Source organism: Paecilomyces variotii (assembly GCF_004022145.1).
Source record: "Paecilomyces variotii strain CBS 101075 chromosome Unknown C8Q69scaffold_3, whole genome shotgun sequence".
Classification (NCBI taxonomy): Eukaryota; Fungi; Ascomycota; class Eurotiomycetes; order Eurotiales; family Thermoascaceae; genus Paecilomyces; species Paecilomyces variotii.
In genome coordinates this window covers 72402-97877 of record NW_021167142.1, presented here as the reverse complement: position 1 = coordinate 97877, position 25476 = coordinate 72402, and the positions used below count along the sequence as shown (strand labels likewise).

Here is a 25476-nt window from a genome sequence, read left to right as displayed (position 1 = left end):
GGAATCCTTTTTCCCCTATGCTTTCCTTTGGCCTTTCATTTCTCTATCCCTATGTTTGGTGTCTCTGCCAGTTTTTACCTGGGCCGTTGGTGTTCACGGTTGTCTATCGACGTTTCTTATGCTATGTTACAGTTGCTCAAGCGATGGACTTATGATAAATCGGAACAGACGATGCGGTTTTGAACTGTCCTCACAAACATTCATGCTTCATCCGTTCTTTCCTTTCCCTTCTATTGTATGCTAATGTTATGTTCTGTTCAATGAGTCAATGACGAAAATTCTAATATTTTATTTGTTTCAACATGCTGTTGCAGTCGACTATTGTAGACAGTAGCTACTTTTTACAGTTCGAATTTTCCTGCTGCTAGAGCGTTCAATTTTGCCTTTTAAGGAGAGATGTAAGACCTCGTCCACAAAAGGGCATGACATAAAATTTCGCGCGGGACCTGGGGAACCGCGTCGCGTCCAAAAATGCGTTCTTGATCCAAGAGCATTCCATCAACCACCTTCTTCACCATTACCGATGTTGCCCTCGGGTTCTGATTCACCCTCGACATCTGCTAGGGCTTGTCTGGCACTCTTCCCACGCTTCTGTTCTTTCGAGTCTCCGCTATCGTCTCCCTTTGGCTGATCAGCTGGCTTCGCTGCGGCGAGTCCACCAGAGGTGACGTAGAGGAAATTGTCCTCGGGGAAATGGTCGATGTGGTTGAAGAACGCCCCGAAGCTGGATGCCGTTGTCAGTTTCAAGTAATATTGATTTCTCTGCTGCGTGCATGTTGTATCTGATAAACAGATAGCTCGATAACTTACCTATTCTTCTCCTCTTCCTCGCGGAAGATGCGCTCGTAGATCTCTCTCTGCTTGAACTCGTTGATCTCCTTCTCGTACTTGCTGAAGTCGATCGGGTCTTTGCCAAAATCCGTGACTCTCTTATTGTATGAATCGAAGATGGGGCGTTCAAGTAATAGGCCGAGTCCAGGAGCCTTGGGGATGGCGATCTTCGTGGGGCCGTAAGTGTCGACAATACGCTCAGGGTCACAGCCGCATCGGACGACGAGTGCTGCCATCGCAACCATTTTCCGGATCTGGTGCATCATGAAGCTTTGGCCGTGGACCTTGAGACTGACCCATTCGGTGCCGTTGATGATTATAGGTTCCTGGTTCACGTTGAACGATTTGATGTGGCGCTTGGCGGAAGGGTCGCGGAAGGTCTTCTGGATGGTGTAGTTGTAGAAGTTTTTGGTACCGACATATCGATCTAGAGCCTCTTGGAGGCGCTCAAGACGTTTTTTAGGGATACGATAAGCGCGTTTTGCGGTGAGGTAGGCTGACTTGATGGATTTGATGGCGGAGTTGACGAGTTGTTTCTGTGCCATTTCCTCCTCGGAAAGTCCTCGGCCGGACTTTGAGGAAGTATCTTTTCCTTCGTCCGCGGGCTTGTTCTCTGTTGCCTGTTCCTCTGCTTTCGTCTCGGTGGGCTGAGCCTCTGGTCCCTTGCTCTCAGGCGCTGGTACATCGGCATCGGGAGATGCGTTCTCCTGTTCTTCTAGATAGAGCGATTTTCCTACCAGTTTCCGGATATCTTCCGGAAGGCTCACTAGAATAGGTTTGATATGCTTCTCGTCAACTTCGTCCCAGAAACCAGAAACTTCTTCTTGTCTTGTTCTCAATCCCTCGAGATCGCCTGTTTTCTCCGCAATCTCCGTGAGCTTCTTGCCAAGGTATGTGCTCGGATGAGGCGGTAGGAAGCAGTGTGTCGGGATCAGGTACTCGTATATACGGGAATCACACATCTGGTAGCAGCTGAAGCTCTTGTTGGTCGGCTGGATACCCCAAATACGAATCTGGGGGCTCAGTTTCTCATTGATTTTCTGAACGATGTCTGGGTCTTCGATGATCAACTTCAAAGAAACGATATTGCCAGCCGCATGCACACCCTTGTCTGTGCGGGCACAGCGGACGAGCGACGATTTCTTAGGGTCTGCCGCATTTGCCTTGGAGATTGCGCCGGCTGCGACAAATGCTGGGAAGAGCTCCCCCTCGATTGTCTTCTCCTTATCACTCCTGCGAATTGCTATTAATCATCTGGATCCATTGGGGGTCAAGAAGCAGATGCCATCGTACAATTGCATGCCATGGTATCCTGTGCCGGAATATCCCATCAAAACCGCAACCTTCTTCTTGGGGCGTCTATCCTCCGCGGCGATCTCCTCCTGCGAGAAATGAGTCGCGTAGATCGGAGTCTGGAGTTCTTCTCCAGCCTCAAGCTTTCGTCGTTTCGCTTCCTGCTGCTGTTCATTCCGTTCTCTTTTATCTAATGGTTGCCGACTTGCTTAGTTAGTCGGGAAACAGGAAAAAAAACTGGCTGTCACAAAGCAAACACACCTCCACTCTGCCCTTCCCAGATCTCTCTTCTTACCGCTTCCACCTCCTCCGTCTCCGCCTCCGGCCATATTGGTTTACGAACGAAGCGGAGTCCGGCTTGCGACGGGGTCAGGGTCAGGTTTCGTAGGTACCTGCGCTGATGAATCGAAGGGTGACAAAATGCAGAACGTGAAGGACGTCGGGAGAGAGCACGAATAGTAGAATGTAAGGGTTCCAGAGGTCGACCGACTCTTGTCAAATCCAGCAGGACAGAGGCGCGCATGGAGAATTCGATGTCGCGACAGTCGGCTGTAGTTATTATTTCTTTCTTGCGGATTTCCATTTTCTCCCCGCAAAGCCACCAATCAATGGTCGTCGTGATGACTAAGCCGCCGCAATGTCGTCGTTGTATGTACATAGTTACCTAAACTACATAAGTCACTGTGAAGCTGATATTATTGAGCTTGAATAAAGCAATAATGTGTTTAGAATAGTGTGATTACTTGCTTCTCTCGTGTTCAGCTTCCAATGTATTTGAGGACTCGACTCCGGAGGAAGAGCAGCTGCGGAGTAACTTCCGAACTATATATATACACTCTCACAATTACACAAGGTAGTATGAACAGCTTTCTATACTGGAACTTTGGTACCAATGATTATTTTAAAGTACAGCATGCATATTACCATCCGAATGAATAAAATATAAAGCACATTACTGTAACATCCTAGACAGAATCCAGACAGAATGCGAACAGACTGCTGACTCACCCTACGGCAGACGAAAACCACCACTGATGCTGCGCAGTTCGGCTTCGATCGCCCGCATCGGACTTGATCCTGCGCTTCCTCGACTGCGAGCAGCCTCTATTGTTCGATCGCCGTCAATAGCAGGCCGTCTTCCCAGTCCGCCGCTCCCACCGCTCGTTTTATCTCATCTTCTCACTCTCAGCTTAGCTGCTGCGGGACAGGAGAAGGATGTGTTTGTCCGTTGTCTGCCTTTGAACTTCGGTGTTAACGAAGCTTGCGCTCGAACTCGCCCCGAACTGAAAGTCGCAAACGAAGCCCGCTGGGCGCGCAGTTTCCGTATAGATCATTATCTCGTTTCCGGCTTACGATCCCCATTTCCCAACCATGGATCTCGCCAATACGCTCATCCGCAGCGTGGTGCGTGCTTTCTACGAGACGCGCCACATCCTGGTGGTCGATGCGCTCTTCATACACTCCGTGTATGATTCCTTTTGCCAAGGCTACATGAAGTCTTACTGAGATTTTTGTGGCTAATGTCTCCGAACAGACTTCATGCAGAAGACCTGGCCTATCTTCTGGGCATGCAGCAGAAAGATCTGCGAAAACTCTGCGGTCGACTGCGCGAGGATCGCCTTATCGCGGTGTATGGCATTTCCCTCTCCCTTTCGTTTTTTCTTTGTCTCGGATAATTCGCTTTTCTGGCAGTCTATGGCTGACATTTATTCTGTTTTGATCGTGTAGTCATACGCGGACTGAACTTCGCGATGGCTCTACTCGTCCCGTCAACCGTGAATACTACTATATCCCGCTTCATCCAGTAATCGATGCGATCAAGTACCGGGTCTCCAAGTTGACCTCGACAATCAAGGCTCAGTATACCCCCAGTCAGGAAAGGAAGGAATATATCTGTCTCAGGTGCAAGGCAGAATGGACGGAGCTTGATGTGCTTAGCTTGGTGGGAGAGGAGGGATTCGAATGTCAGAACTGCGGTGCGATTCTCGAGCGGACCGAAGATGTGAAAGGGGCTGAGGGTATCGATCGTACGGGGCACGAAAAGAACAGCAAGCTCATGGCCCAGTTGGACAAGATGTTGAAGTTGTTGAAGCAGATCGACTCCGTCGAGGTACCTCCGAACGACTTCGAGACGGCTTGGGATCACAAGATCGATGTCGTGCGCAACCAGCAGATCAACCCGACCAGGCAGGCAGTGGCTGTTCCGTCTAAGCAGCAACAGACCGTACGGGGAATAGCAAGGACTGACGCTGCGGCCCTTGAGGTCTCCCTTACATCATCTGCGGAGAAGAGCGCTGCGGAACAGGCGGAGGAAGCGGCACGGAAGGCTGCGTTGGAGAAGCAAAACGCTCTTCCAGTCTGGCACACACACTCCACTGTCAGTACTAGTGCTGGCAATCTTACCCAGATCAAGACGGAGACGGACGGCGTCGTCAAGTCAGAAATCAAGGAAGAGGAACAGAAGCCGGATATCGATGCGCTCGACGATAAAGTCGCCGCATACTACGCGGAAATGGCTCGAGAGAACGAGCTACAAGCCCAACGAGATGTCAGCAGTGCAGAAGACTCGGACGAAGAGGAAGACGAGTTCGAAGACGTCGGTCTATCTACCAGCGACTCTGCCACTCCTGCCGTCGCAGCTGCGACGAGCGTTCCAGCCGCACCCTCGCCCACGGCCGGGGTGAAGAGAGAATTAGACTCAGAATCCAGCAGCAGCGCACCCCAGACAGCCGTAGCCACCCCGTCTACGCCCGCGGACGAGGGTCCAGTGGCGAAGAAGGTCAAGGTGGAACCAGATGCACCCACGGTAAAGAGAGAAGAGGAATCAGACGAAGACGACGAAGAATTCGAAGACGTCTAAGTTTCCCTTCCATTCCAACCGTCCCTCAACTTTCAATCGAAACAAACAAAACAATCAATCAATCATCAATCATCAACTACAATAAACCTCCATCTGAATGAAGCACACTCACTTCCTCTTTCCACCCCCCGAGGAGCAGTATCAATTTGAGCTTCAATGTCCTATAAAAAAAGAGTTTACCACGAAGAAACCCTTGAAAGCGACATTCTGTAAAATCACAAAAAATGCTTTTAAAGCAATTCTTCCATATTCAGAGGCGATAGCGATCTTGCAAGACTTATTACTTTTTTTTTTTTTTTTTTCACCTAACCCCGGCGCAGGCGCTACAGTCCTTTTGATGCTTTTTTTTAATAGATCTTTCCATTATAATGGAAGAAGACCTTTCCATTCTTCCTTGTTCAAAAACGAAGCAAGCATCATGTGTATGTTCTGAGAAGAAAGGGAAGAAAAAAATAAAATAAATGCAAGTTTGAAATGTGCCTCCCTCTAGATGTGTACGCCCCTCATATGTAGCGATTCTAGCCTACGAGACAGCACAGTCGGCAACATTCGTTCTCTCGAGGAGATAGTTCTCTTGAAAGGAAACAAATGATTCGGTCGTACGAGAGTAGATTAGAAGAACAAAAGACGGGTCAATTGAAGGGCTTAACGATAAAAGTATCTGCTAAGAGACTGCCTTAGTTTTACATCTAATCTTGGAGCTTGCGATTGACTCTTAACCCTCTCAACAAGAGCAATACACGGCTACAAAAATCACACCACAGTCTTGATAACCCAGGATGGCACTCGGTGAATCTGCGTAGATGCCTAATCAATGTGATATTCGCCAACAAATCTCACTCTCCCATTCATTTTGCTGCAGTATTCCGAGCCCGTCGCCGTAATTGCCCCTTTCAATCCCGAAGCACAGATAAGAAAACAACAGTTGGTCAGGCCGATCATACAATGAGGAGCATCCAAACGCCAGCCGTGCCGATCAACATAACCGCGAATCGCTTGAACAATGTGCACTGAGTTCGTTCCCTTTCTAACAGGGTTATGCAGTCGTGAAACGCCGCTCTATGCAATAAGCAAGTAAACAAGGTTCAGGATGATCATCGCTCATGTGTCATGAATCCTCCTGTCTCCATAGACAATCAATCCTCCGCCCTGGTTATTGTATTCATTTATGGTGAGCCAGCGAGCCCCACCTCGGAGTCACTTGCCATCATAGAATTATCTTCCCAATCCTCTGGAGAAGGCAAATCAGATTCTGGAAGCCAAGAGTCAGAAGACGATGTGGACATACGAAAGGGCGACTTACCTGAAGTTGGGTCAGGCAAATCTACAGAGAGTTCCTCGATGGCCGTATTAACAGCTAGAGAGGTGTTAGTAGGAAATTTCAATATTCGGTAAGTATAGAGTGTGGAACTGACCAGTTGCCTGATGCACAAACTCAGCGTCCTCTTCGCTGTCATCATAGTATGTTTCCAGACAGTGAGAAATGACCCAGATGATAATCTCGACGACCCTCGCTTCAACGCTTTGTGAAGAGTTTACAAGGTATGTCTTTCTCAGCTTGTCAACGCACGCGTGAGCCAGCTCTTTACCGACCTTGGTATAGTACATTCGGGATTCGTCTGACATCTCTTCCTGCCCCTTCATAAATAGCATGTGTCGTAGGACTTCGAACGTCATATTTCGGACGGTCTTCTCGGCATACATCAGCAGTGTAGGCGCCCAGTCCGGTATTCTTTCCGTGACCAGGGCCGTAAACCATACTTCATCCTTGCCAATCTTGTCATTCCGGAGAGAGATGAGGTTCGTGAAGAAAGCAAGGTGCTCTCTACCCCCACTGTTGTTGATGGACTCGACGCCCTTCGCAACATAGTCGACCAGCGCTATTATTCGGTCTTCGTCCGGACTCCTCCGACAGAAGACTAAGGTCCCTTCTAGAAAGGGTGCACAAAGCGCTGCGGGAGCCACTCTCAAGCCGTCTTCTAAGAGCTTGCATATGGGCTCCAGCAAGCCAGCATCCGGTTCAGATTCCAGAAACAAGGCGACAAGGTTTCTGCATGCTGGGGGGTTACTATGCTGCTCAAGGATCCTCTTCAGCAATAGCAACTCATTATTCCTGCCCAGAGGCCGTATCATGGAGCTTTCGGTGGCAGTAAGAGAGTATTTTCCTTCATGGAAAGTTCGGCGCTCATCATCGGGAGTAGCAGGAAGGGTCAAGTCGATATGCTGCATAAGGACAAAGAAAAGATCCATGAGCTTTCTATGCGAGAACTTTCGCCCTCTCTCAACCAACTTGTAATAAGCAAGATATTGTCGCTTTAACTTGGTATTATCACGGTCAAGCCAGATTATCTCCAAGCACTTTAGCAAGAAACCATGGTCGAGAACAACACCAGCCTGGTACGGTCCGAAATTTGCTAGCAGGAGGAGGAAGTCGAAATAATCGTCCCATGACCGGCTGGCCGTGTGGAGGATAGGCCATAAACTCTCGAGCGTCACAACCACTTTTTCAAAAGAGTTTGCAAACCTGACCTGCCACTTTTCGCGTTCGACTTCACCCAGCGATGTATCGTCCTGCATATCCTGCAGTCTTGCAAGGGCAGAGGCAACCACCCGAGAGGTCTTACTGCGAACATCCGGATGAGGACTTTTTAAGACGAGGTTCCGAATTCCGGTTGGGCGTTCTGCCGTCCATTGAATCAACCGATAGGCACTTTTCGGGTTCTCAGCTATTGCTTTCGCAAGTTCAGATACGATCGTTTCAAGCTCGATCAGTTCCCTTGTTCGCGACACGAGTTGCTCCAAGGTATCTAGGGCAATGAAAATTGCCGACTTCTCCAGCTTCGAGGCTTCCGGTTTCCCGGATTTCACAAGGGCTCTGGAACGGCCAAGTAGACATCTGACGAAGAAAGCGTGATAGGGATCCAGAAGGCAGTACGTCCGTATGAATAGTTCATTCTCCATAGCGATGTGATTTCCAAGAGCCACTGGCACGGGAACCCGCACTGGAATATCGCTTTTCTCTGGCTCATAGATATCCCTTGCCGCTTCCATGCTTGAAACGCGTTGGTAGAATAACATATAGGCATTCCAGACTTTGTTAAATCGCACTTGCCCAACAGCCGGGCCATGAAGCGAATCGTTCAGACCACCAAAACACTGATCGGCGATTTTTGAGGGGTCAAAACGGCTAACGTCTGCATCGTTAAATTCGACCCAGGACCCAGCTGCATCTGCTGTTGGTCGCTCCCGAATATAAGAGTAGTAATGGCCTGATTCAGCTGTTCCGCTGTGCACTAGAACGCCGACCAGTTCAAACACGTCCTGCGGAACAGACGCATTTGGATCTGAGAGATACTCCACTTTGAACGGCGTCATGTCAATTCGCTCAGGAAATTGGAACTCGTCATTTATTTTGCTCCGCATCATAGTAAGCATGTCGAAATCGAAGCGCTTCAGATGGAAGATCAGATTGTCGGGAAGGTCTTTGAGACATGCTCTCTTCACAGCGTCGACATGGCGTCCGCATGACGTGCAAGAATATTTGTTATCTCCTTGCATTATCTCACCTTCCACATACGCCTTAAGGCTATCTTCCAAACTTGCCTTGCCCTTGATCTCACACTGGATGGCAGAAAATGGCTCCAGTCGCTCAGATATGTGAGGACACTCCTTCGACTTAATTTGCTGGACTAACTGTCCACCGTAGAAGGAGCGGAATTTCTTCTTCTGTTCTGCATCGATAATCTGGGCTTCCCATCTGTCGAAAAGCAGATTGTAGAATTCGTCCACATCCATCTGAATAGTGATATCAATGGGTTCATTGTCGTAAGTCCGAATGGAATCCACTGCGCCTTGTGTGTCGACGCTCTTGAACCAAGTCTCTTGCATATTAGCAAAAATTTTCTTGGTCTCATCAAGGAGCCTCTGTGAGCCGCTTGGCTCCTCCACCTGAAGCTGAAGCATGAAATCGCGGAACCCAACATTCATGAAAAGTTGCGTGAACAGGGAGTTGAGGTAGCAAGTATTGGACAAATTCTTAAGTCCTGCGTATCCCTCCGGGGACCGAATGGTCTTTTGTCGCTCGAAACACCAATTCGGAGCGTATGTATAGTCCTGAGGAATGAGGTCTTCCAGTAGTTCGATGATTTTCGGGTAATTCTCATCGTTCTTGGAAAGCAAGACAAGGATGTTGTAGAGCTCCTGACGTGTTTCAGTATGCATGACGGGCACTTGGGGGGCCATGGCTCCTTCGCTAGGAGCAGACAAATCTGGGAAGAGGTAATTGTTGAATACATTCTCCATGATGTCGGAGGGATTGACGGTCGTCTCTGTTATTTCTGCCAGTTCCAAACACAGCCTTATGAGACGCGCAAAGCCCAAGACCACATGGTCGACGGTCTCACGACCTACAAACTCTTCTGTCTTATGGCTCAGCATGATCGCGCTCCACTGAGCAAGATACTCTCCGAAGACAAGATCACGAGGAGACTTTTCGGCAACGGAGCGGAAAACCGAAAGAGCTACTTCGAAAAATTCCCGAGAATGATGCATATACTGAGGTGTTCGATCGAAGTTCTGTGCAAACGCGGCCCAAAGTGTTGCCAGGATGTCAACCACGGTAAAGTTTTGTGAGGGATCGAGTCTTTCAGTCTCGTTATTCACAGTCTTCGAGTTCTTCCGCGATTTCGTTGGACCGCAGATAATGGCAATATTATCTGCAATTTCTTTTCGAATGGGTTGACGAGATTCGTTCAAAAGTAATGCGAAGATGAGTTTCTCAAACTGCGCATTTTGCTTGACAATCTCCCAAAACACGTTGTCATGTAAAGACCCTTCGATAAGCACGGCAAACGAGTTGCAAATGAGTTTCTGAACAGCCGTCTCAGAGAGAACATTCGCTTTTAGACTCTGTGCCGTGCTTATAAATTTGAGCAACTGTCTAACCAAGTCCGTTGGATCAGATAGCCTAAGTGAGCTATCTCCAGGGACAGAGCGCACGGAGAGAGCGACCAGCAAACTTTCAACGAAATTGCAAGCGAACAAAAGTTTCAGAGAGCTCTCTTGCATATTTTCGGACAGTTCGGGGCGAGTCAGCGCCGCAACCAGACATTGTATGCTATGATGGAGGAAGGCTCGGTTCGGTTCTTCCTCGGTCGACTCCTCCCTTAGGCATGTCGTAAGGGCGTTGACAGAATAGAGCAGTTTGTATGGCTTATCCATAGGAAAGATTTCTTCCGCGGTGTTTGCCTCAGACCTTACCAAGTCACGTACACGTTTTTGCGGTGGGAAGACGACGAGGAAGTCATATATCTCTCGAGCTAGTTTATCCTCGAGACCTAGCAAGTCATAGAGGTCGTCAAAATGTTTCAGGACCTCCGAATCTACCAGAGTGAGGGAGTGTCGTCTGCCGGGAATAGAAGCTTCCTGAGCTTCTCCCACTCTCCTGACAATTAGCAGTCCTGACCGGAGTTTCAGCTCTCGGAGAGTGCGTTGTGGTGCGCTTAGCAGATCAATCTTCTGTCCCCCATAGATAGTGTCGAACTTGGTGAACCCGGTAAGCCGGACAAGTCTGTCTACCAGCTCGGAAGCGGTAGAGAGATCCCCAATGGCAAGAGTGCGCATCTTGGATGGGGCACCGCCACTGAAACACTGATACGTGATCTCAATGACCTCGCCTTTGCCTGTCCTCTCAGGGAGCTCAGGTGGAGATATCTGTGGAGGGCTGTATTGCGGTCTACTGCGTAAGCCTTGGAGAAACTGGCGTAGAAACAACAGAGACCGGCTAAATCTGAGTTCTTCTTGGCGTATCTCTCCTTCTGCAGCCACAATGACCATCGGCTCATCTTCGCCACTGGCAGAACCGTCACTGAAAGACTTCAACTTCGTAGCTGCAGATCTCAGTTGTTCTACGGAACGATCAACAAGAGAGATATGTGTTGCCTCCGATGCTGATCGTGGAGCTCTCCTGATCAGTACATGATCGAGGTAAACTTCAATAGCGTAGCTCGTGGCTTTCGCCTCAATTGTGCCCGGTGGAGCCGTCAGGATGAAGTGCCATATCCGATCCATTCCTGGTATCGAAATGATCTCGCCTTCACCGGCGATAGACGGAGGATTGAAGCGAATCTCATAGCCAATGGTATGCTCTGCAAAAGCTAGGACTTCTTGCGAGTAATCCACCGGCGAGAGACTGGGAATATATTCGTGAATGCAGCGTTCGATGAACGGGTTTCTCTTCCCACACCGGGCCGCCACTTTACACAACATGTCCCACAAAGCTTTCCTTCCCAGATCAACTACTTTATTTGACATCAAGATTTTGTGCCAAAGCGTATCACTGAGATCTGGCGTGAGCGTGTCTGGAACCTTGTCGATGAGGCGGTGGAGTAATTGAATGCGCGAGAAAAGTCCGTTTTTTGAGAAGGAGTCACTGAAATCTGACTGCACCGTATCCAGAGCATGAGCTAACTCACTGATCACTAGATAGGTCAGGTCAAAATCCAATGCGAGTTTTCGGATTTCCTGTGGATCGTAGGCAGGAAGAAGGGCATTCAGCGCTTGTATGCTTCCCACCGTATATTGATTCATTTCGGCGATGTCATGGATGCATCGTTCGTACATGTCCATCTTGTCCGATGCAGTCAAGCCGATACTGAGGAACAAGCTGAGTTGCGTGCTGGCAAACTTCTGCAAGAAAGCTTTGTGTTCATCAGAGGAACCCTCGAGCGCGGTAGTCTCGCGAATCAATCGCACGCAGAGCCGCAGTGGGATCGCATCTACATGCATCATCTCTAGCGGCTCATGTCGACTTCTCTCGCTGTGTTTTTCTCGCACGTTGTGGAGAAGTTGTTCGCAAAAGTCAACCATTCGTGCATCAAACCGCTCGAGTGGGAGCTCGAGCAATTTGGAACAAAGATAGAGGAGCGCATTAGAAGAAGCCTGGTGCATGGCAAAAGTGCGCGTGAGCATACCCAGAATCTCGCCCACGATTCTCGGGTCCTGGCTCTCGGTGACAGCATGCCAGATGGTGTCCGTATCTTTATCAGTGTAGGTTGAGGTCACGACCAGGAAACCGACAATATTCCCGCTTCGACTGATCAACTGAGGATGAGAGCCGACGCCGACGATATATTCGACGATCTTGTTCTCTCTCAGAAACCTCACCATGTACTGAGTGATGGGATAGTCGATCCCCGCGGGGTTATTCTGGATATGCTGCCTCCAAAGATTCACAAGATCGTTTTGCATGGTCTCCATCCCATGAACTCTGAGCTCCATCCGCCCTTCCATGACATTTTTCTTGAGTAGAGCAAACTTCCAAGCCCAATGTATTATCTGTGGGTAATCGGAGGCCGTTGCATTCTCCGGGAAACGTATTGACAAGTCCTGGGCGATTTGTAGGGCCATGTCGTCAACCTGGCTGGATAGGCTATAGTAGGTTAGAGAGATATAGCGGAGTACGGATTCGCTCGTATCACTCGTGATCCAGGGCGACTTCTTGGATATATGCTCTTGGTACTGATCGTCAATGGTCCTAATCAGAGTATAAGCTGCCTTTCTTGTTTGCACTAAAACGGGAGATTCCAGAAGGGTGTCATCAGCGGAGAGCTTCTTTCGTTCATTGCCTGATTCTACCATGCTATGAGTGATGGTAACGACGGCCACCAGAAAGGGTGCCAAGTGTGGCCATCGGGGAAGCGCCTCCATGAGACGCGAGTTGAACTCAGATAGACGCTGCATCGCATTGAATGGAGACGCGGCGACCTGATCGTTGAGGCGAGCTACGAGGGTTCCGAGCTCAGAGCTATACAGTCTGTCCATTGTTCGATAAAATGGAATGGAAGCCGTCTGCAAGATCCAGCCAAGCGACGGTAAATAGACCCTCGACATTAATTCTGGCGCTGGGGCATCTTTCTCCTCAAGGTACTTCTGTAGGGTTAAGGTATCTAGGCGGAGCAGGTGTAACGCCAACTGAGCGAAGGCAAGCAGAAAGTCCTCCAGACATCTCCATGTGCCGTTCCCATCATTGGGCTGAAAATCTAGTCTGCGTACCTGTCAGCATTGCTGTGACAATCGCAAGGAGTCTAGATGGCGTTTACCCTCTTCGTAAAAGCCCCTCCACTACTGTAGGAAGCTCTTCCCAAAACTCCCGTTCCTCAAGGAAGGTATCAAGAGTGATCAGTTCCAGATTGTTTAAACAATCGTCGATGAGCCAATTCTTGATGGCGACAAAGATCGCTGCATCGTGTGGATGGCCTAGACAGATGGGAGTTCAGTATGCATTTATCGTAGGTGACTCATGCTGTGGTACGTTACCTTTTTCAATCAACGCGCCCATCTCCTCTATGGCCTCCCGAAGTTCCAGATTTCCTCGCAGTTTAGGAAAGGCCTCTGGTAGCGATAGCTGTTCATGCAGCCGTACGACTTCAGTAGCAGCTTGACCCCGGAGTGCATCACCCAACGACCTCCAATTTGTTGTGGTGGGATCCTGGTCCATCTCCTCCACATCGGCGACCTCGATCTCGGGACTCTGTGTGGGAGAGGACGATATCGAGATGGCTGCTGACGACTGCGGATTGATCTCTGCGGACTGTCTCGGACGGGGGAGCGGGGAGGCGTCGGACTGCTCGGGCTGAGACTCCACGGTCGCGGAGTCGGATTTTACCGTCGCGGGGGACTTCATGTTGATTGTCACCCTGCTCGCTGGACGCTGTTGGGCAAGAGCTTCCTGGTCCGCGGTGGGAGAAGCCGCAGCCTGCTCGGGCACTGGATCGCTGGGAGAGCCGGGCGTCGACATCGACTCGCGAGCACCACTGCCACTGTCGAGACGGGGTCGTTTCCGCGTAGCCTGTGGATCAGTATCGTCCATGGAGATACTGTGCGAGCCTGTCTGGTGAGGTGGTGTTGATATGATATCAGGCGGGGTGCTAGAGCTCTCTAGCGGAGCACCTGCCATGGCATTTTTTTTACCCCACCTGAGAGTTGTCGGAGACAAGCAAGTGAGGGTTCGAGGGAAAGAGGAAAGAAGACGGAACTTCCCAGAGTTCACGGCGGAAGCCTGGTGAAGTGGTAGTGTGTTGTGGGAGAAGAGAAATCAGGCAGCGGCCTCAAAGTTGCGGAGAGCAGCTGGAGTGAGCAGTAAGTATCGCACTGACGTGCGGGCGGAGAGATACAGCCGCAGTGACGAATTGGACAGGCTCTGGCGTGGACAAACAGCGGGGACCACTACCTTAATCACCAAGCTCACTCTAGAGCAGTCCAGAAGGGAAAAAAGTGGCAGCCGGGGAGAAGCTAGAGCAGCCAGCGCGCTGTAGTGTTTGTTCACAGCAAGATGAATGCTAAAGGAATCAGAGTTGGAGGTGGCGGAACAGGGACACTCGGGCCATGGGTGCTCTGAGGGTAATACACAGAAACAGCGGTACCCTGATCAATGATATGTAAATAAGGCAATCTGAGAAGGATATCTGTCGTGGCTCATTCAGCTTGTTCTTTTTTTTTTACCTAGCCATAGCTCAAAAAAATCCCAGCTAGCCCTTTAGTGAGTCCGCAGCTGCTGGAGGATCTGTTTTTTTCCCACACGCTGGCGTACCCACCACTACTACTGCCAGAAGCTCCAGAGTCCAGGCAGCGGGCTTGCCCAGCCGCCAAGCCTAAGGTATCGCGGGCTGCCGATTGGTTTCCCTACACGCCCAGGGACTGATGTTGGCCAGCCTTGCCGCGCACCCAATTACGCCTGTACGTTTACTACGGCCATTCTCATGATTTACAACGGCAACCAGGATAAATGGTTACAAAAACACTCGTACTTGAGATACCACTTCTCTGGTGTCCGTACGGATTGACGCTGGGGGATCACATCACCACCCTCAAGACGCGTTTTGAGATCCCTCCACAAGACAAAGGACTGCCGGGTACTGTAAGTAAGTATTACGCTATGGGCGCTTATTGTCATAGCACCGCTCTCGATCCTGGCCTGCTGTCGTAAACCAGCGCATTGACCTTTCGGATGCAATATGCTGGCTTGTATGGACATCAGGGGCATAAGGCTTAAGAGTCCTTGATTAATGTGCCCTGGTACCGAACCGCTGTTCCAGAAGCCACATTGACCCCACATGTTCCTTAGTCTCCCCCGCGCAATAGCATATACACCTGATACAAATGAGAGCCATATGAGGTATGTAACACCACAAATTTAGCAGGATGATGGACTAGAAATTCTGAGACTTTTCATGTCTAGCCATTTATATACAAATAGCAACCTCTATCGAGATTCTTTTCCAGGCAATGCAATGCTAAACTCTTGTCGCTCAAGACGTACCCGCGGAAGCATACAGATAGAGCAGTCAACTAAACGGTTTCTCTAGAAGTGCTGCTGATTGCGATTCAGTTTATCCATCTCATACATCTAGAAAGAATATGATGACTCCTAGTGGCCACGTGCTGATCAGTCAGTCATAGAAGTCTCGATTTTCCTGATGACCCTTGCCGGGTTGCCAACGGCAAGATGGAAAGCAGGCACATTCTGTGAAGAGCATTTGTCAGCGATGTCACTGAAATCTTCGGTTGTCGTCTTATCCCACCTTCGTTACCACACTTCCTGCACCGATGGTGGCTCCTTTGCCTATAGTAACCCCCGGCAAGATGATAACATTGCCTCCAATCCAGCAATCTTCACCAATATGAATCTCTTTGCCTAACTCTGGACCCTCTGTACCATTTCTCAGTGCAGGATCGAGCGGATGCGTACCGCTGAAGAGACTGACATTGGGACCAAACATAGTCCGGGAGCCAATTGTGACTAGGCATGTGTCGATGATGACGCAGTTGAAATTGATAAAAACGCCCTGTCCCAGCTTCACATTGAATCCATAGTCGATACGGATCGGTGGTTCAACCCAAGGCTCATGTTGAAACTGTAGTTCGTCCTGGACCGGATCGGCTACTGGCTCAGGAAGAGGCGTCTTATCCTCCACGATGCTGTCCGTCGAGAATTAGCTTCATTGAAGAGAACGTGGCTAGCCAGTTCTAGTTTGGGGAATAGCACCAGATCATCTGGGGATTTCGGAGATAAGAATCAAAAAGAATAAAGAAAGAATGGACGAACTGTCGACCACTAGTACTGCTACTCACTCTCTCCAAAGCTCGACCAACCGTCGGCGTGGAACATCGCCTGCATTGTTGTACCTGGTACAGGCATGTTTGCAGCGTGCCCGTGCGGCTACTAGCTCCGGGGTAAAGGCATGGAACAGTTCTCCACGGAGCATCTTATCCTTTTCTGTGGAGTCGGACATCTTCCTAGATATCTTTCTAGCCGGAGAAGGAAATTCGACAGGACCCGCCGTAAGTAACAATGAGTATGTCTCGTAGATAGATAGTAGTCGATGCTGAAAGGAGACGGTAGTTGCCCCTGGGCCCAATGCAAGGTAATACCGCACGATCTAGTTATCGAGGCAACCAGCAGATGGTACAAGCTATCATGGAGCTTTCCATCGGACTCTTCACTCCTTGTAGCCACGTACACTAGATAGACTAGTTAGTCTGACCCTTCAGGGTTCAGGCGGCCTTAGCCGTTGACGGTTCCACATGAGCTCCGGTCCGCCAAGCACTGACAGCAACAAGTGACAACATTAAGCCCGTTGGGTCGCGTGTCGGCGCGATACGCTGAAAAGCCAGAAAAATACCTACGCTCCCCGGGCTGCTGGAGTCGGATAGGCAGAGAGTAGGTCGCACATAGACTCAATGGGCACTTCTTTGGCTTGGCCTTATGTTCATCTTTACAATTGCTTCTACTCAAGTCGTTGAGGTACCCTGACCGTCTACTTAAGATCATCGTTTCAGCGATAAGCTGCCCCACGATCTTCCCCCCACGCGATAATCATGTCGAACACAGCAACTTCTTCTGGCTCTGATCCGAATGCTGGCAACTCCAACATCTCATGGCCTATGGAACGTCCTGTCGAGAGAACAGAGTGGCCGCCTGTCCGACCTGCCGGCGACGGATCCGCAAACCCTTCTTCGACTCTTGACCCGTCCAACTATCCGGGAGGGAAGAAGTCTCTATCGGGGATATCCTTGAGGGCATTCTGCCTGGGAATCGGCTTTGGGGTGTCTACGTGCCTGACAGTGTTTCTGTTGTTGCTGTCGACCACGCTATGGCGCGTACCCTTCTTCATAGCTGCTCTGTGTCTCTTCCACTTCCTGGAATACTACGTTACGGCACGATACAATACCCGCCATGCATCGATCTCTGCGTTTCTCCTGAGCGCAAATGGATGGGCATATAACGTGGCGCACGGCTCTGCCGTGGCAGAATGCATACTCTCTCGTCTGTTTCTTCCCGAGAGCTACTTTGAACGGACGACCATAACATTCGCTGGAATCAACCTGCAGGTGTTAGTGGGGTTGGCTCTTATGATCGTCGGCCAGGTGTTCAGGACGCTGGCAATGGCCCAGGCTGGCAGCAACTTCAACCACACAGTCCAGGTGGTGCGCAAGGAGGGACACACATTGGTGAAGAGCGGTGTGTACAGCTTGTTTCGACACCCTAGCTACTTCGGGTTCTTCTGGTGGGGATTAGGATCACAGCTGGTCCTGGGGAACATGGTCTGCTTCTGGACCTACGCCATCATCCTGTGGAAGTTCTTCTCCGCTCGAATACAAAGTAAGCTAGCTATAACCCTCACCCCACACCAAATCAAGACAGGAAACGTTGACCTCGGTACAATCATAGGAGAGGAGGCGTACCTCATCCACTTCTTCGGTGAGGAATATCTAGAATACAAAAAGCACACAGGTGTTGGAATCCCCGGGATTCATTGATTGCCATGATTGCATGATCACATGGATCTCTAAGACTCAATACGAGAACCCTATCATTCCTTCAAATATCTTCCACTGCATATGTTCAAGACATTTTCCTGTTGATACGCCCACTCTTGTGATCGGTATTATACAAGCCTACATGCAAATAGACCGCTGTCTAATGTCTTGTTTCTAAATCTGCTCTAAGCGTTTGCCGGAAACATTTCCAGTGGTACATGGTCCAACTAAGTTAATTTCTAATTTGAATAAGTCAATACTCCTGCTGACAGTCATTCTGTCACTACTCCAGGGCAATCTTTGACAAACTTGCCCTTTCACCAAGCAATCAGTGCAATCATTTCATTACCTGCCAACTCATCTAGCGTTTCAGGCTAGATGGTTACACGGGATAGGAATTCCCTTTCTCAAACAAACTTGCCCTATTATCATTAGTTATTTAAACACCCTTATTTCTCTATATCACTGACAAGACATATCACTTGAGACTCCACTTATTCTTTATTATATCCCAACATCAACCCCCTCAGAATTATATAATACCACAAATCAAGACCCGGAACAACCATAGAGTTTGAAACCAACCTCCCGCACCAGCACCACCATCTGTAGATGTATACTACATCTACCTACCTTCTCAATATCGAAACCTAATTCCACCAACCAAACCACCAAAACAATCTATATCTAAAGAGAGAGAAAAAAAAAAAGACACAATGTGCCGCAGCCGCAGCCACATCCACAAACCCTGCGGCTGCACCACTTCCCACATCTACATCTGTCCATCCTTCCCCATCCAACCTCCACCACAGACCCTCAAAGCCACTCATCGCCGATACACGACCGACACCATCTCAAACCCCCTATACACACCGCGCCATCTATTCCTATGTCGAAAGTCCTTCTACGCTTTTCCCGACATTCAGGACCCGGCGCCCTGTCGATCTCATCGCGTCCTCGAGAGGGACGTTCGACTTGTGATGGGTCCGCCCCGAGCGCCAGATGGGGCATGGGATGAATTTGATGGATTTGGGTTCCGGAGAAGAGTTCGTGCTTTGCAGAGCAGGGATAAAGGGAGGGGTTTCTGTAATGATTCTGCTGCTGGTTCTGATCGAGGTTGTATTACACAGCAGATCATTGGTAGTAGTAGTATACCTTGTTCTGTGACGACACGAAAATTCACAAAGCAGATCTCTTCTACGGCGAAGAAGAGCAAGGATAACAATACCGTTAAATATCGACAGAAACAGCAACGCCAATTATCACGGGCTCGTCATCTTAGGGTCGTTCCAAAGGAAGGATACGAATCCTTTCCTATTATGGATATGTCTCGTGAGCGGGATATCGAGAAATGCGAGTTCATGTCGGAGGATGAAAGAGGGAATTACGACAAAAAGGGCATTTTGTCGCGGGTTTTGTCGCTGGCGATTAGTGGACGACGGGGTAGTAGTGTGGTATGAATGGGTGTGGTCTGATTGTGAGGATTTGTTTGCTTGCGCTTTTGCATGGTATGTGGTATAAGTGTTGGTTCTGGTGGACTTGAAGAAGGCCTTTTTCTTTTCTGTGTGTATGTGAAGGATGGTTCTTAATTTGATACCCTGAAGGCTTGGAGTTTGCTATCTGAAGGACATGTCAGAATGTCTCGTGCCTGCTTATGGGATGGATATATCTATTGAATTAGGTTACTATTGATGTGTCGAATCAGAACACGTTGGATTTGGATATCCGTATTTCCCAACTGGGATACCCGGTAGACGGTGATAGAAGTAAATAATATTTACATGTGTAATGAAAACGTTGAAGATAATGTATATAGCGCCAGACACCCTTGGCTAAATTGACAGTGGCAAGTTACCAGATCCTCCCCGGTCTTAGAGCTTGTTTTCGCGAGCAGCACCGCCAATAGCGCCGCTCATGTACGGCCCATCTTCGACGTTGGGGCTTGCATCTCCCTCTGCACCATAGAGGACAAGCTCCCTACCCCCTCTGGTGCTCCACCAAAGAACGCAGAAATGTGCACGCTCAACGTCCATCTCACCGTCGCTGAGGGCTTCCCAGAAGCGCTCAACACAGGGGACTCGCATATCGGGGTTTTGAATCTTATTAATCAGATGAGCCGTCAGAGGGAGCCACTCCTCCAAATCTTCCACCCGGAGGAAGCATAGACAGTCAATCAAAGCAAGGGTCAAAGCCGATTGTTCGGAGACCGGGGGTGGGGGATTGGTCAAGTCTTCTGCTGTCAAAGACTGCTTCGGTGGAGTCAGAGGATCTGAACTTGCTCGTTGTGCGCGATCGTGAAGGAGCTCTAGGAGGGTAGAAGGCAAAAGTGGCTGGCTGTTCGCCAGGGGTGAGGGGGGAGCGGTGATTCGAAGAATAGTCTTGTAAGCCAGACGGAACTGGCGGGTAGAGAGATTCTGTGGGAAGACCTAAATCGGTGTGAGCAATGGAAATATCACCAAGACCGCAGGAGGCTTACGGCAAAGAGGTTGTCAATGTAGAACGGTAGGTGGTTTGCTGCGATTTTGGCACTCTTAGGTGCTGCCAACACTGCGAGAACGACACTGTGGGCAGCCTCGAATATCTCCAAGAGATGGTTGTTTCCACCCTTGGCAAGGTACGGGAGAGAAGCAGGAATAAGGAGTTCTTCACTTGTTTCCGGTGACACAGTCAGAGTAAAGTGCTCTGCCGTATTTAGAAAGAAAAGATCCAGACTTCTCTCCAGAGGATGCGCGGGTATCTGACCCAGTTCAGCAGGCTTGATACTCCGCAGGAAATTCTCAGAGAGGTCTGTATACTGCGATAATATATCGATGGCGGTCAGGTACACGAACGAATACTGAGAAGATGCGTTTTGACCGATGCGTGACGACACGAAGTAAAGATTGCGAAGGATGTGCAGAACCTGCATCGATAAGAATGGAGCACCTAGCACAGTCAATCACATGAATCAGAAGGAGCATTTTCAAGGCGAACTTACTTCCATTGGCCGCCAACACGCGGTCATTCAGGACTCTCCCGAGAACAGCCCGCAAAACTATAGTTATTGAAAACATGCATGTGCGTAACAGTTTCCAGAGAGCAGGAACGGTCGTCTTCAAAGACTCTCCTTCCAAGAAATCAATTTCCTCGGATCTGTCAATCTCCGACAATTTGTTTTGCCGCCATTGGACTATCAAAGTTCGTACGAAGTCTGCCAAGTAATCGACGGTTCCCGATATGATGGAGCGATCATGGACATTCTCTACCGCATAAGCGATCAGTCGCGACAGAGGCCCAAGTGCGGATATTAGCGGTTTGGAAGAGATGGCCTCCATATGTCTATAACTGGCTGATCCTGCCGACCACAGGAACTTCTTGCCAGGGACTTCAACAACGTCACGATCGATTGCACCCAAAAAGTATCCCCCTTCAAGCCCCTCCTTTGAAAGGAAGGTAGCGCGGACCATGACCGGAAGCAGACGGTCGTAACTGAGCTGGCTCCTTTCGAAATCCGACAATAGTTCGAATGTGTGGTTCAAGACCATTGTTATAGCATATCCATCAATATCATCTACCGGTTTCAGTTCATTTAATGAAAGCTCTGTAGCTTTAACTAGTCCTGACTCAAGTTTCGTCCGAATATGTGAAGGCAGCCCCTGCCTGTTCTGACCTTCGAACCCGAGCAGGACCCCGCCAAGCAGTAACAGATGCCTCCATCGCGGAGACCTCTCATCTGCTCCAGCTACCACAGCCTTCACCCAAGCCTCGCGATCTAAACCTTTCCGTGTCGCATACGGTGCTCTGGGCGTATCTGTTTCTTCCTGCTGTAGGATGGTAATTGCGGCTGTGTTAAACACGCTGATGATCCGGCGGCATGTCTGCAGATCGACCCGGTTATCCCAGATCGCAGGAGAGCTCAACAGCTGAGACGCAAGAAGGGTCACATTAAGGGGGTTGGTAAGAATCGCCAGGAAACTGGTCGCAGTTGGAAGCAATCTGAGCACATGTCAGTAATAATTCATATACTCCGGCTCTCCCGGTTATCTTCCTTACGCGTAGGCGTCTTCAAGCTCGGACGCGGTCTGAAGCGATCGCAAGAGCCTTGCTAAAGAGCGCTCGGTCGCCATGCTTGCAAACAAAGGCCGATAAGAGCATCAATAAAACAGACAGATGCCTTGCTATCCCGCCCCAGATATCGGGATGCTAAATCCGCCGACGACCCCAGATGAGTCGCAGCCGAGGTATCGTTAGATGGCGGAAGCTAAGAACCAAACGGTGCAAACCGCGCCGCCGCTTTCCGCCGCGTCACTTGAAAGTTGAGCAGCCTCCGTAGCTCGTGCGGAGAAGTACTCAGACAGCTATCGTGTCCGTGTCCAAATACTTACGCGCCGGTTTGTTTCAAAGACATCCCTTCCCCAAGGACACGATGGTGCGTAATATTCCACATCCTGATCGCTTACCCGTTTGAAAAATCTCGCCACAGAGTACAAATGACCAGCAATCGGGTTCCGCTCGATTACGTTGTGCCATCCTTCCCATCGCTGTATGACCCCGTGTTTGCTGCCAGATCCGGAGACGCCAACTACCTTTACTACACCTCCGATATATGGCGCTTCACGCTTTTCTGGACGCTCCTACTGAGCGGTGGTGCACATCTGTTGGTCGCTGGCTGTGCGATCCTTATGCAATGGCGTAACTGGCGTGTTATCTGGATAACGCCCCTGGTCTATGGGGTGATTGGCGGCCTGGAAGCACTTTTGGCTGGCAGTATAGTTGGCCTACTGTGAGTTTCCCCCGGGTGATGCTACGATGTATATCATGGATGTTAATGTGTGTCGAGCAGCCTTGGGGCTGTTTATGAAGCAGGGAACTTTTCGATGTCGACTTGGATCCCCTTGGTTTGGGGTGGAATCAACGTTCTCGTATTGATATTATCAAGCTTTCCCACACAGGGCGGTCTATAAGATGGTATAACTAGACAGGGAGTGCGTATAAAGCCCACAGGAGCTACGTACTTCGATTACTCTTCCGGGCCTGAAGAGCCCCAAGGGATCGTTGCTACGACATACGATTACTCCCTGGAAACACACGACAGTCGGAAGCCGCTCGATGAGGGCGGATTCTACCATAGCTGCTGTCAAACTGTATGGCGCAATATGACACAGATAACAAAGCCGTCATACCGAGACGATCTAAAGCCCCCTTCCGGGGGCATAGATAAACGAGAACCCAACGCCGCATTTTGGACATAATACCTTCGACACAGTGCGCCCAACAACCCCCATTTATTACAAGCCCAGAAAGATTATCTCGCAGTACGCCAGTTTCCTCTCCTTTGTTCCTCCTTCAGACTATCATACTGGCTAGGGAGTGGACCCCTCTTGCGAATACCGAAAGCATCTTCGTTAGATCCGTTGTCGGCAAAGCCACTTTGCAAACCAGGAATGCCTCCTGCCATGGGAGGTCCCGCGGCACCGTTGTTGGGGGGAAGGTTTGGAGGCGGGAAATGCTGAGGTAATTGAATACCTTGAGAGAGAAGTTGTTTCTGCAATTCGGCAAGGTTGAGGTTCGCTGGCATGGGGGGAAATTGTGGTGGCATCGAAAAGCCGGGAATACCGAAATTCTGCGGGTTCTGACCTTTGTTCTGTGGTGGAACGCCGTTGGCCAGCATCGACGCCAGATGAGATGGGTCCATTTGAGGCATGGACATAGGCAGGCCCTGCGATGGCGGGGGTGGTGGCTGCGCTCCGCCAATGCCTGGGATTAAGCCCGGTACGCCAGAGCCGTCTGTGAAAGAAAGGCCGGGAGGGGCACCTTGTATACCAGGTAGCAGAGATGGTGCTGCAGGCTTCTGGTCGACAAGACCTTCCGCTTCGTCCTGCAACTCCTGCTCTTCTTCTTCACGCATTTGCCGTCTTCCAACCCCTCTGCTCCAGGTGCCTTGTGCCTCAGCCGCCTCCTCCCCGATGTGGAATCTATCCTTCATGTATGTTGTCTCTCCTGGTCTAGCTCGAGACCAGAATCGAGTGAAATTATCTTTTGAACCGGAGGCCAAGATATGACCCAGAGGGTGCCAATCTAATGACCAGATCGTAGAACCGTGCGCGTATTGGATACGATGAGCTGGATAGATAACCTGTGCTGGACAATTCTGCGGATCGGGGCTGTCCCATGGTGCAAGCGTAGGGACGTGTCCGGCTGGTACATTTGGTTCGTCCAGAAGATAGTGGTATAGCGAGCCATCTTCGCTCCCCGTCGATACCAAAGAGCTGTGGACGGGGTGCCATGTCAACGATGAAATGGGCTTTTCATGGCCTCTGAGGATACAGATGTCTCGCATCATCCTGAGATCGAATATCCTCGCGGTCTGATCTCTCGACGACGTAGCTAGGAGGTTGTTGTTCACTCTCGAAAACCTCGTTGTAGTCACGGTGTTTTTGTGACTGTGTAGTGTTGTTAAACATCGTCCAGTGCGAGGATCCCAGAATTTAACCTGGTGATCTTTGGATCCTGAGACGAGTAGACCTTTTGTCGGGTGCCAATCGCAAGATTTGACGTCCCAATTGTGACCGGTGAGCACAGTATCACACATGCGTGCCGTAAAGTCGAAGATCTTCAAAGTCGTGTCGTCGGAAGCCGAGAGGAACTTGGTATCGCTGGGACTCCATGACAGGTCACGAACGGCGTCATGGTGGGCGTCATCCACGGTCTCAACGTTGTTGAAATTGGGACGCCAATATTTCACATCACCCTTCTGCCCTCCGGAAATAAGCCAGTCATGACTATGAGACCATGCCGCTGAAGTAACACCTGCTTGGTACTGGTCATAGTGTGCCTAGATTGGTGTCAGCCAAAAAGAATTTCCAAGATCACGAACAATTATCCTTACATCCATGACGGTTTCGAAATTGAACGCGGTGCCGTTCCATAACATGAATTCTCCAGTATGTCCACCTGTCAATAACCGCCTACCCTCCGGTGTCCATCTCACAACAGTAATGGGCTTTTTTGACTTTCCAATTGATTGATGTAGATGTCGAACGGGGATCGTGTCCGCAGGCGAGTGGATTCGAGCCAAGGGGGGTACCATCTAGGGACAGATCAGTCGCTGAATCCATACGTCCAAGAGGTGAACATCTCACATCCACTACGTAGCTTGCGCTGGGCCTTTCGGCCTCCATCCTATGAGCTCCCTTGTATCGCGGGCGCCTCGTGCGCATCCATTGTAGCATTGATGAGCCATAATCGGTGACCGGTCCTAATCACACCGTCAGCATAGCCAGGTACATGATATATTGGAATCGCGACATACTTGGCCTCCGTGGCCCTACAATCCCGCCTTCATATGGCCTTGCAGGTCTCGTGGCGTATTGCGAGTCGCTGGCGGACTCGTCGTAGAGGGCCATCGCAACACCGTCACAAGAAATTGCCCAAACGCGAATGTTCGATCGGAGTAAGAGCTTGAAGGACAGCAAACATATCAAGAAAATATCACCACATTAGCACGTACTCCTGATCTGCGACTGAAAATCGGCAGAAACTCTGTAACCCGCGCGATCGGGCCTTGTAGGTTCGTCCGCGTGCAGCGGTTAGATAGTCGGCGTGCTGAGCAGAAACCGCGGAGTTGATGTTGCTGGCGTCGGCCGTCATTGGTCCAACAGCTGTCGGCGGTACCAGGAAGTCCGGAGGTCACA

At 49.9% G+C, this 25476-nt stretch overlaps 9 protein-coding genes across 9 annotated transcripts; 4 read left to right on the top strand and 5 right to left on the bottom strand.

Annotated features, from left to right (window-relative positions):
• Positions 1-299: 299 nt before the first annotated feature.
• Positions 300-2862, bottom strand: C8Q69DRAFT_460347 (pseudouridine synthase). The gene is made up of 4 exons (XM_028630146.1): positions 2386-2862; positions 2125-2328; positions 811-2064; positions 300-724 (listed from the first exon to the last, which is right to left on the bottom strand). Exons 1-4 carry the CDS (start codon positions 2451-2453, stop codon positions 499-501), a joined length of 1752 nt encoding a protein of 583 aa, XP_028486195.1. The 5' UTR covers positions 2454-2862; the 3' UTR covers positions 300-498.
• Positions 2863-3202: 340 nt separating this feature from the next.
• Positions 3203-5286, top strand: C8Q69DRAFT_460345 (TFIIE alpha subunit-domain-containing protein). The gene is made up of 3 exons (XM_028630145.1): positions 3203-3590; positions 3659-3754; positions 3853-5286. Exons 1-3 carry the CDS (start codon positions 3496-3498, stop codon positions 4982-4984), a joined length of 1323 nt encoding a protein of 440 aa, XP_028486194.1. The 5' UTR covers positions 3203-3495; the 3' UTR covers positions 4985-5286.
• An 864-nt stretch (positions 5287-6150) lies between these two features.
• C8Q69DRAFT_505444 (ubiquitin hydrolase) lies at positions 6151-13940 on the bottom strand (the record flags this gene model as incomplete). The annotated part of the gene is made up of 5 exons (XM_028632707.1): positions 6151-6236; positions 6288-6341; positions 6400-13028; positions 13084-13240; positions 13301-13940. 5 exons carry the CDS (start codon positions 13938-13940, stop codon positions 6151-6153), a joined length of 7566 nt encoding a protein of 2521 aa, XP_028486193.1.
• A 1386-nt stretch (positions 13941-15326) lies between these two features.
• Positions 15327-16550, bottom strand: C8Q69DRAFT_197479 (trimeric LpxA-like protein). The gene is made up of 2 exons (XM_028626037.1): positions 16115-16550; positions 15327-15961 (listed from the first exon to the last, which is right to left on the bottom strand). The coding sequence occupies exons 1-2, from the start codon at positions 16273-16275 to the stop codon at positions 15556-15558; spliced, it is 567 nt and encodes a 188-aa protein (XP_028486192.1). The 5' UTR covers positions 16276-16550; the 3' UTR covers positions 15327-15555.
• Position 16551: 1 nt separating this feature from the next.
• On the top strand, positions 16552-18200 carry C8Q69DRAFT_197529 (farnesyl cysteine-carboxyl methyltransferase). The gene is made up of 3 exons (XM_028626038.1): positions 16552-17645; positions 17715-18017; positions 18096-18200. Exons 1-2 carry the CDS (start codon positions 16862-16864, stop codon positions 17801-17803), a joined length of 873 nt encoding a protein of 290 aa, XP_028486191.1. The 5' UTR covers positions 16552-16861; the 3' UTR covers positions 17804-18017; positions 18096-18200.
• On the top strand, positions 18162-19478 carry C8Q69DRAFT_197477 (hypothetical protein). Its single transcript, XM_028626036.1, has one exon. It carries the CDS (start codon positions 18520-18522, stop codon positions 19261-19263), a length of 744 nt encoding a protein of 247 aa, XP_028486190.1. The 5' UTR covers positions 18162-18519; the 3' UTR covers positions 19264-19478.
• Positions 19479-19493: 15 nt separating this feature from the next.
• On the bottom strand, positions 19494-22033 carry C8Q69DRAFT_460322 (hypothetical protein). The gene is made up of 4 exons (XM_028630144.1): positions 21836-22033; positions 20781-21778; positions 20280-20728; positions 19494-20229 (listed from the first exon to the last, which is right to left on the bottom strand). Exons 1-4 carry the CDS (start codon positions 21907-21909, stop codon positions 19675-19677), a joined length of 2076 nt encoding a protein of 691 aa, XP_028486189.1. The 5' UTR covers positions 21910-22033; the 3' UTR covers positions 19494-19674.
• A 239-nt stretch (positions 22034-22272) lies between these two features.
• On the top strand, positions 22273-22746 carry C8Q69DRAFT_505440 (hypothetical protein; the record flags this gene model as incomplete). Its single annotated transcript, XM_028632706.1, has 2 exons — positions 22273-22565; positions 22626-22746. The coding sequence occupies 2 exons, from the start codon at positions 22273-22275 to the stop codon at positions 22744-22746; spliced, it is 414 nt and encodes a 137-aa protein (XP_028486188.1).
• A 253-nt stretch (positions 22747-22999) lies between these two features.
• Positions 23000-25444, bottom strand: C8Q69DRAFT_197472 (WD40-repeat-containing domain protein). The gene is made up of 4 exons (XM_028626035.1): positions 25095-25444; positions 24925-25040; positions 24672-24872; positions 23000-24617 (listed from the first exon to the last, which is right to left on the bottom strand). The coding sequence occupies exons 1-4, from the start codon at positions 25186-25188 to the stop codon at positions 23088-23090; spliced, it is 1941 nt and encodes a 646-aa protein (XP_028486187.1). The 5' UTR covers positions 25189-25444; the 3' UTR covers positions 23000-23087.
• Positions 25445-25476: the final 32 nt, after the last annotated feature.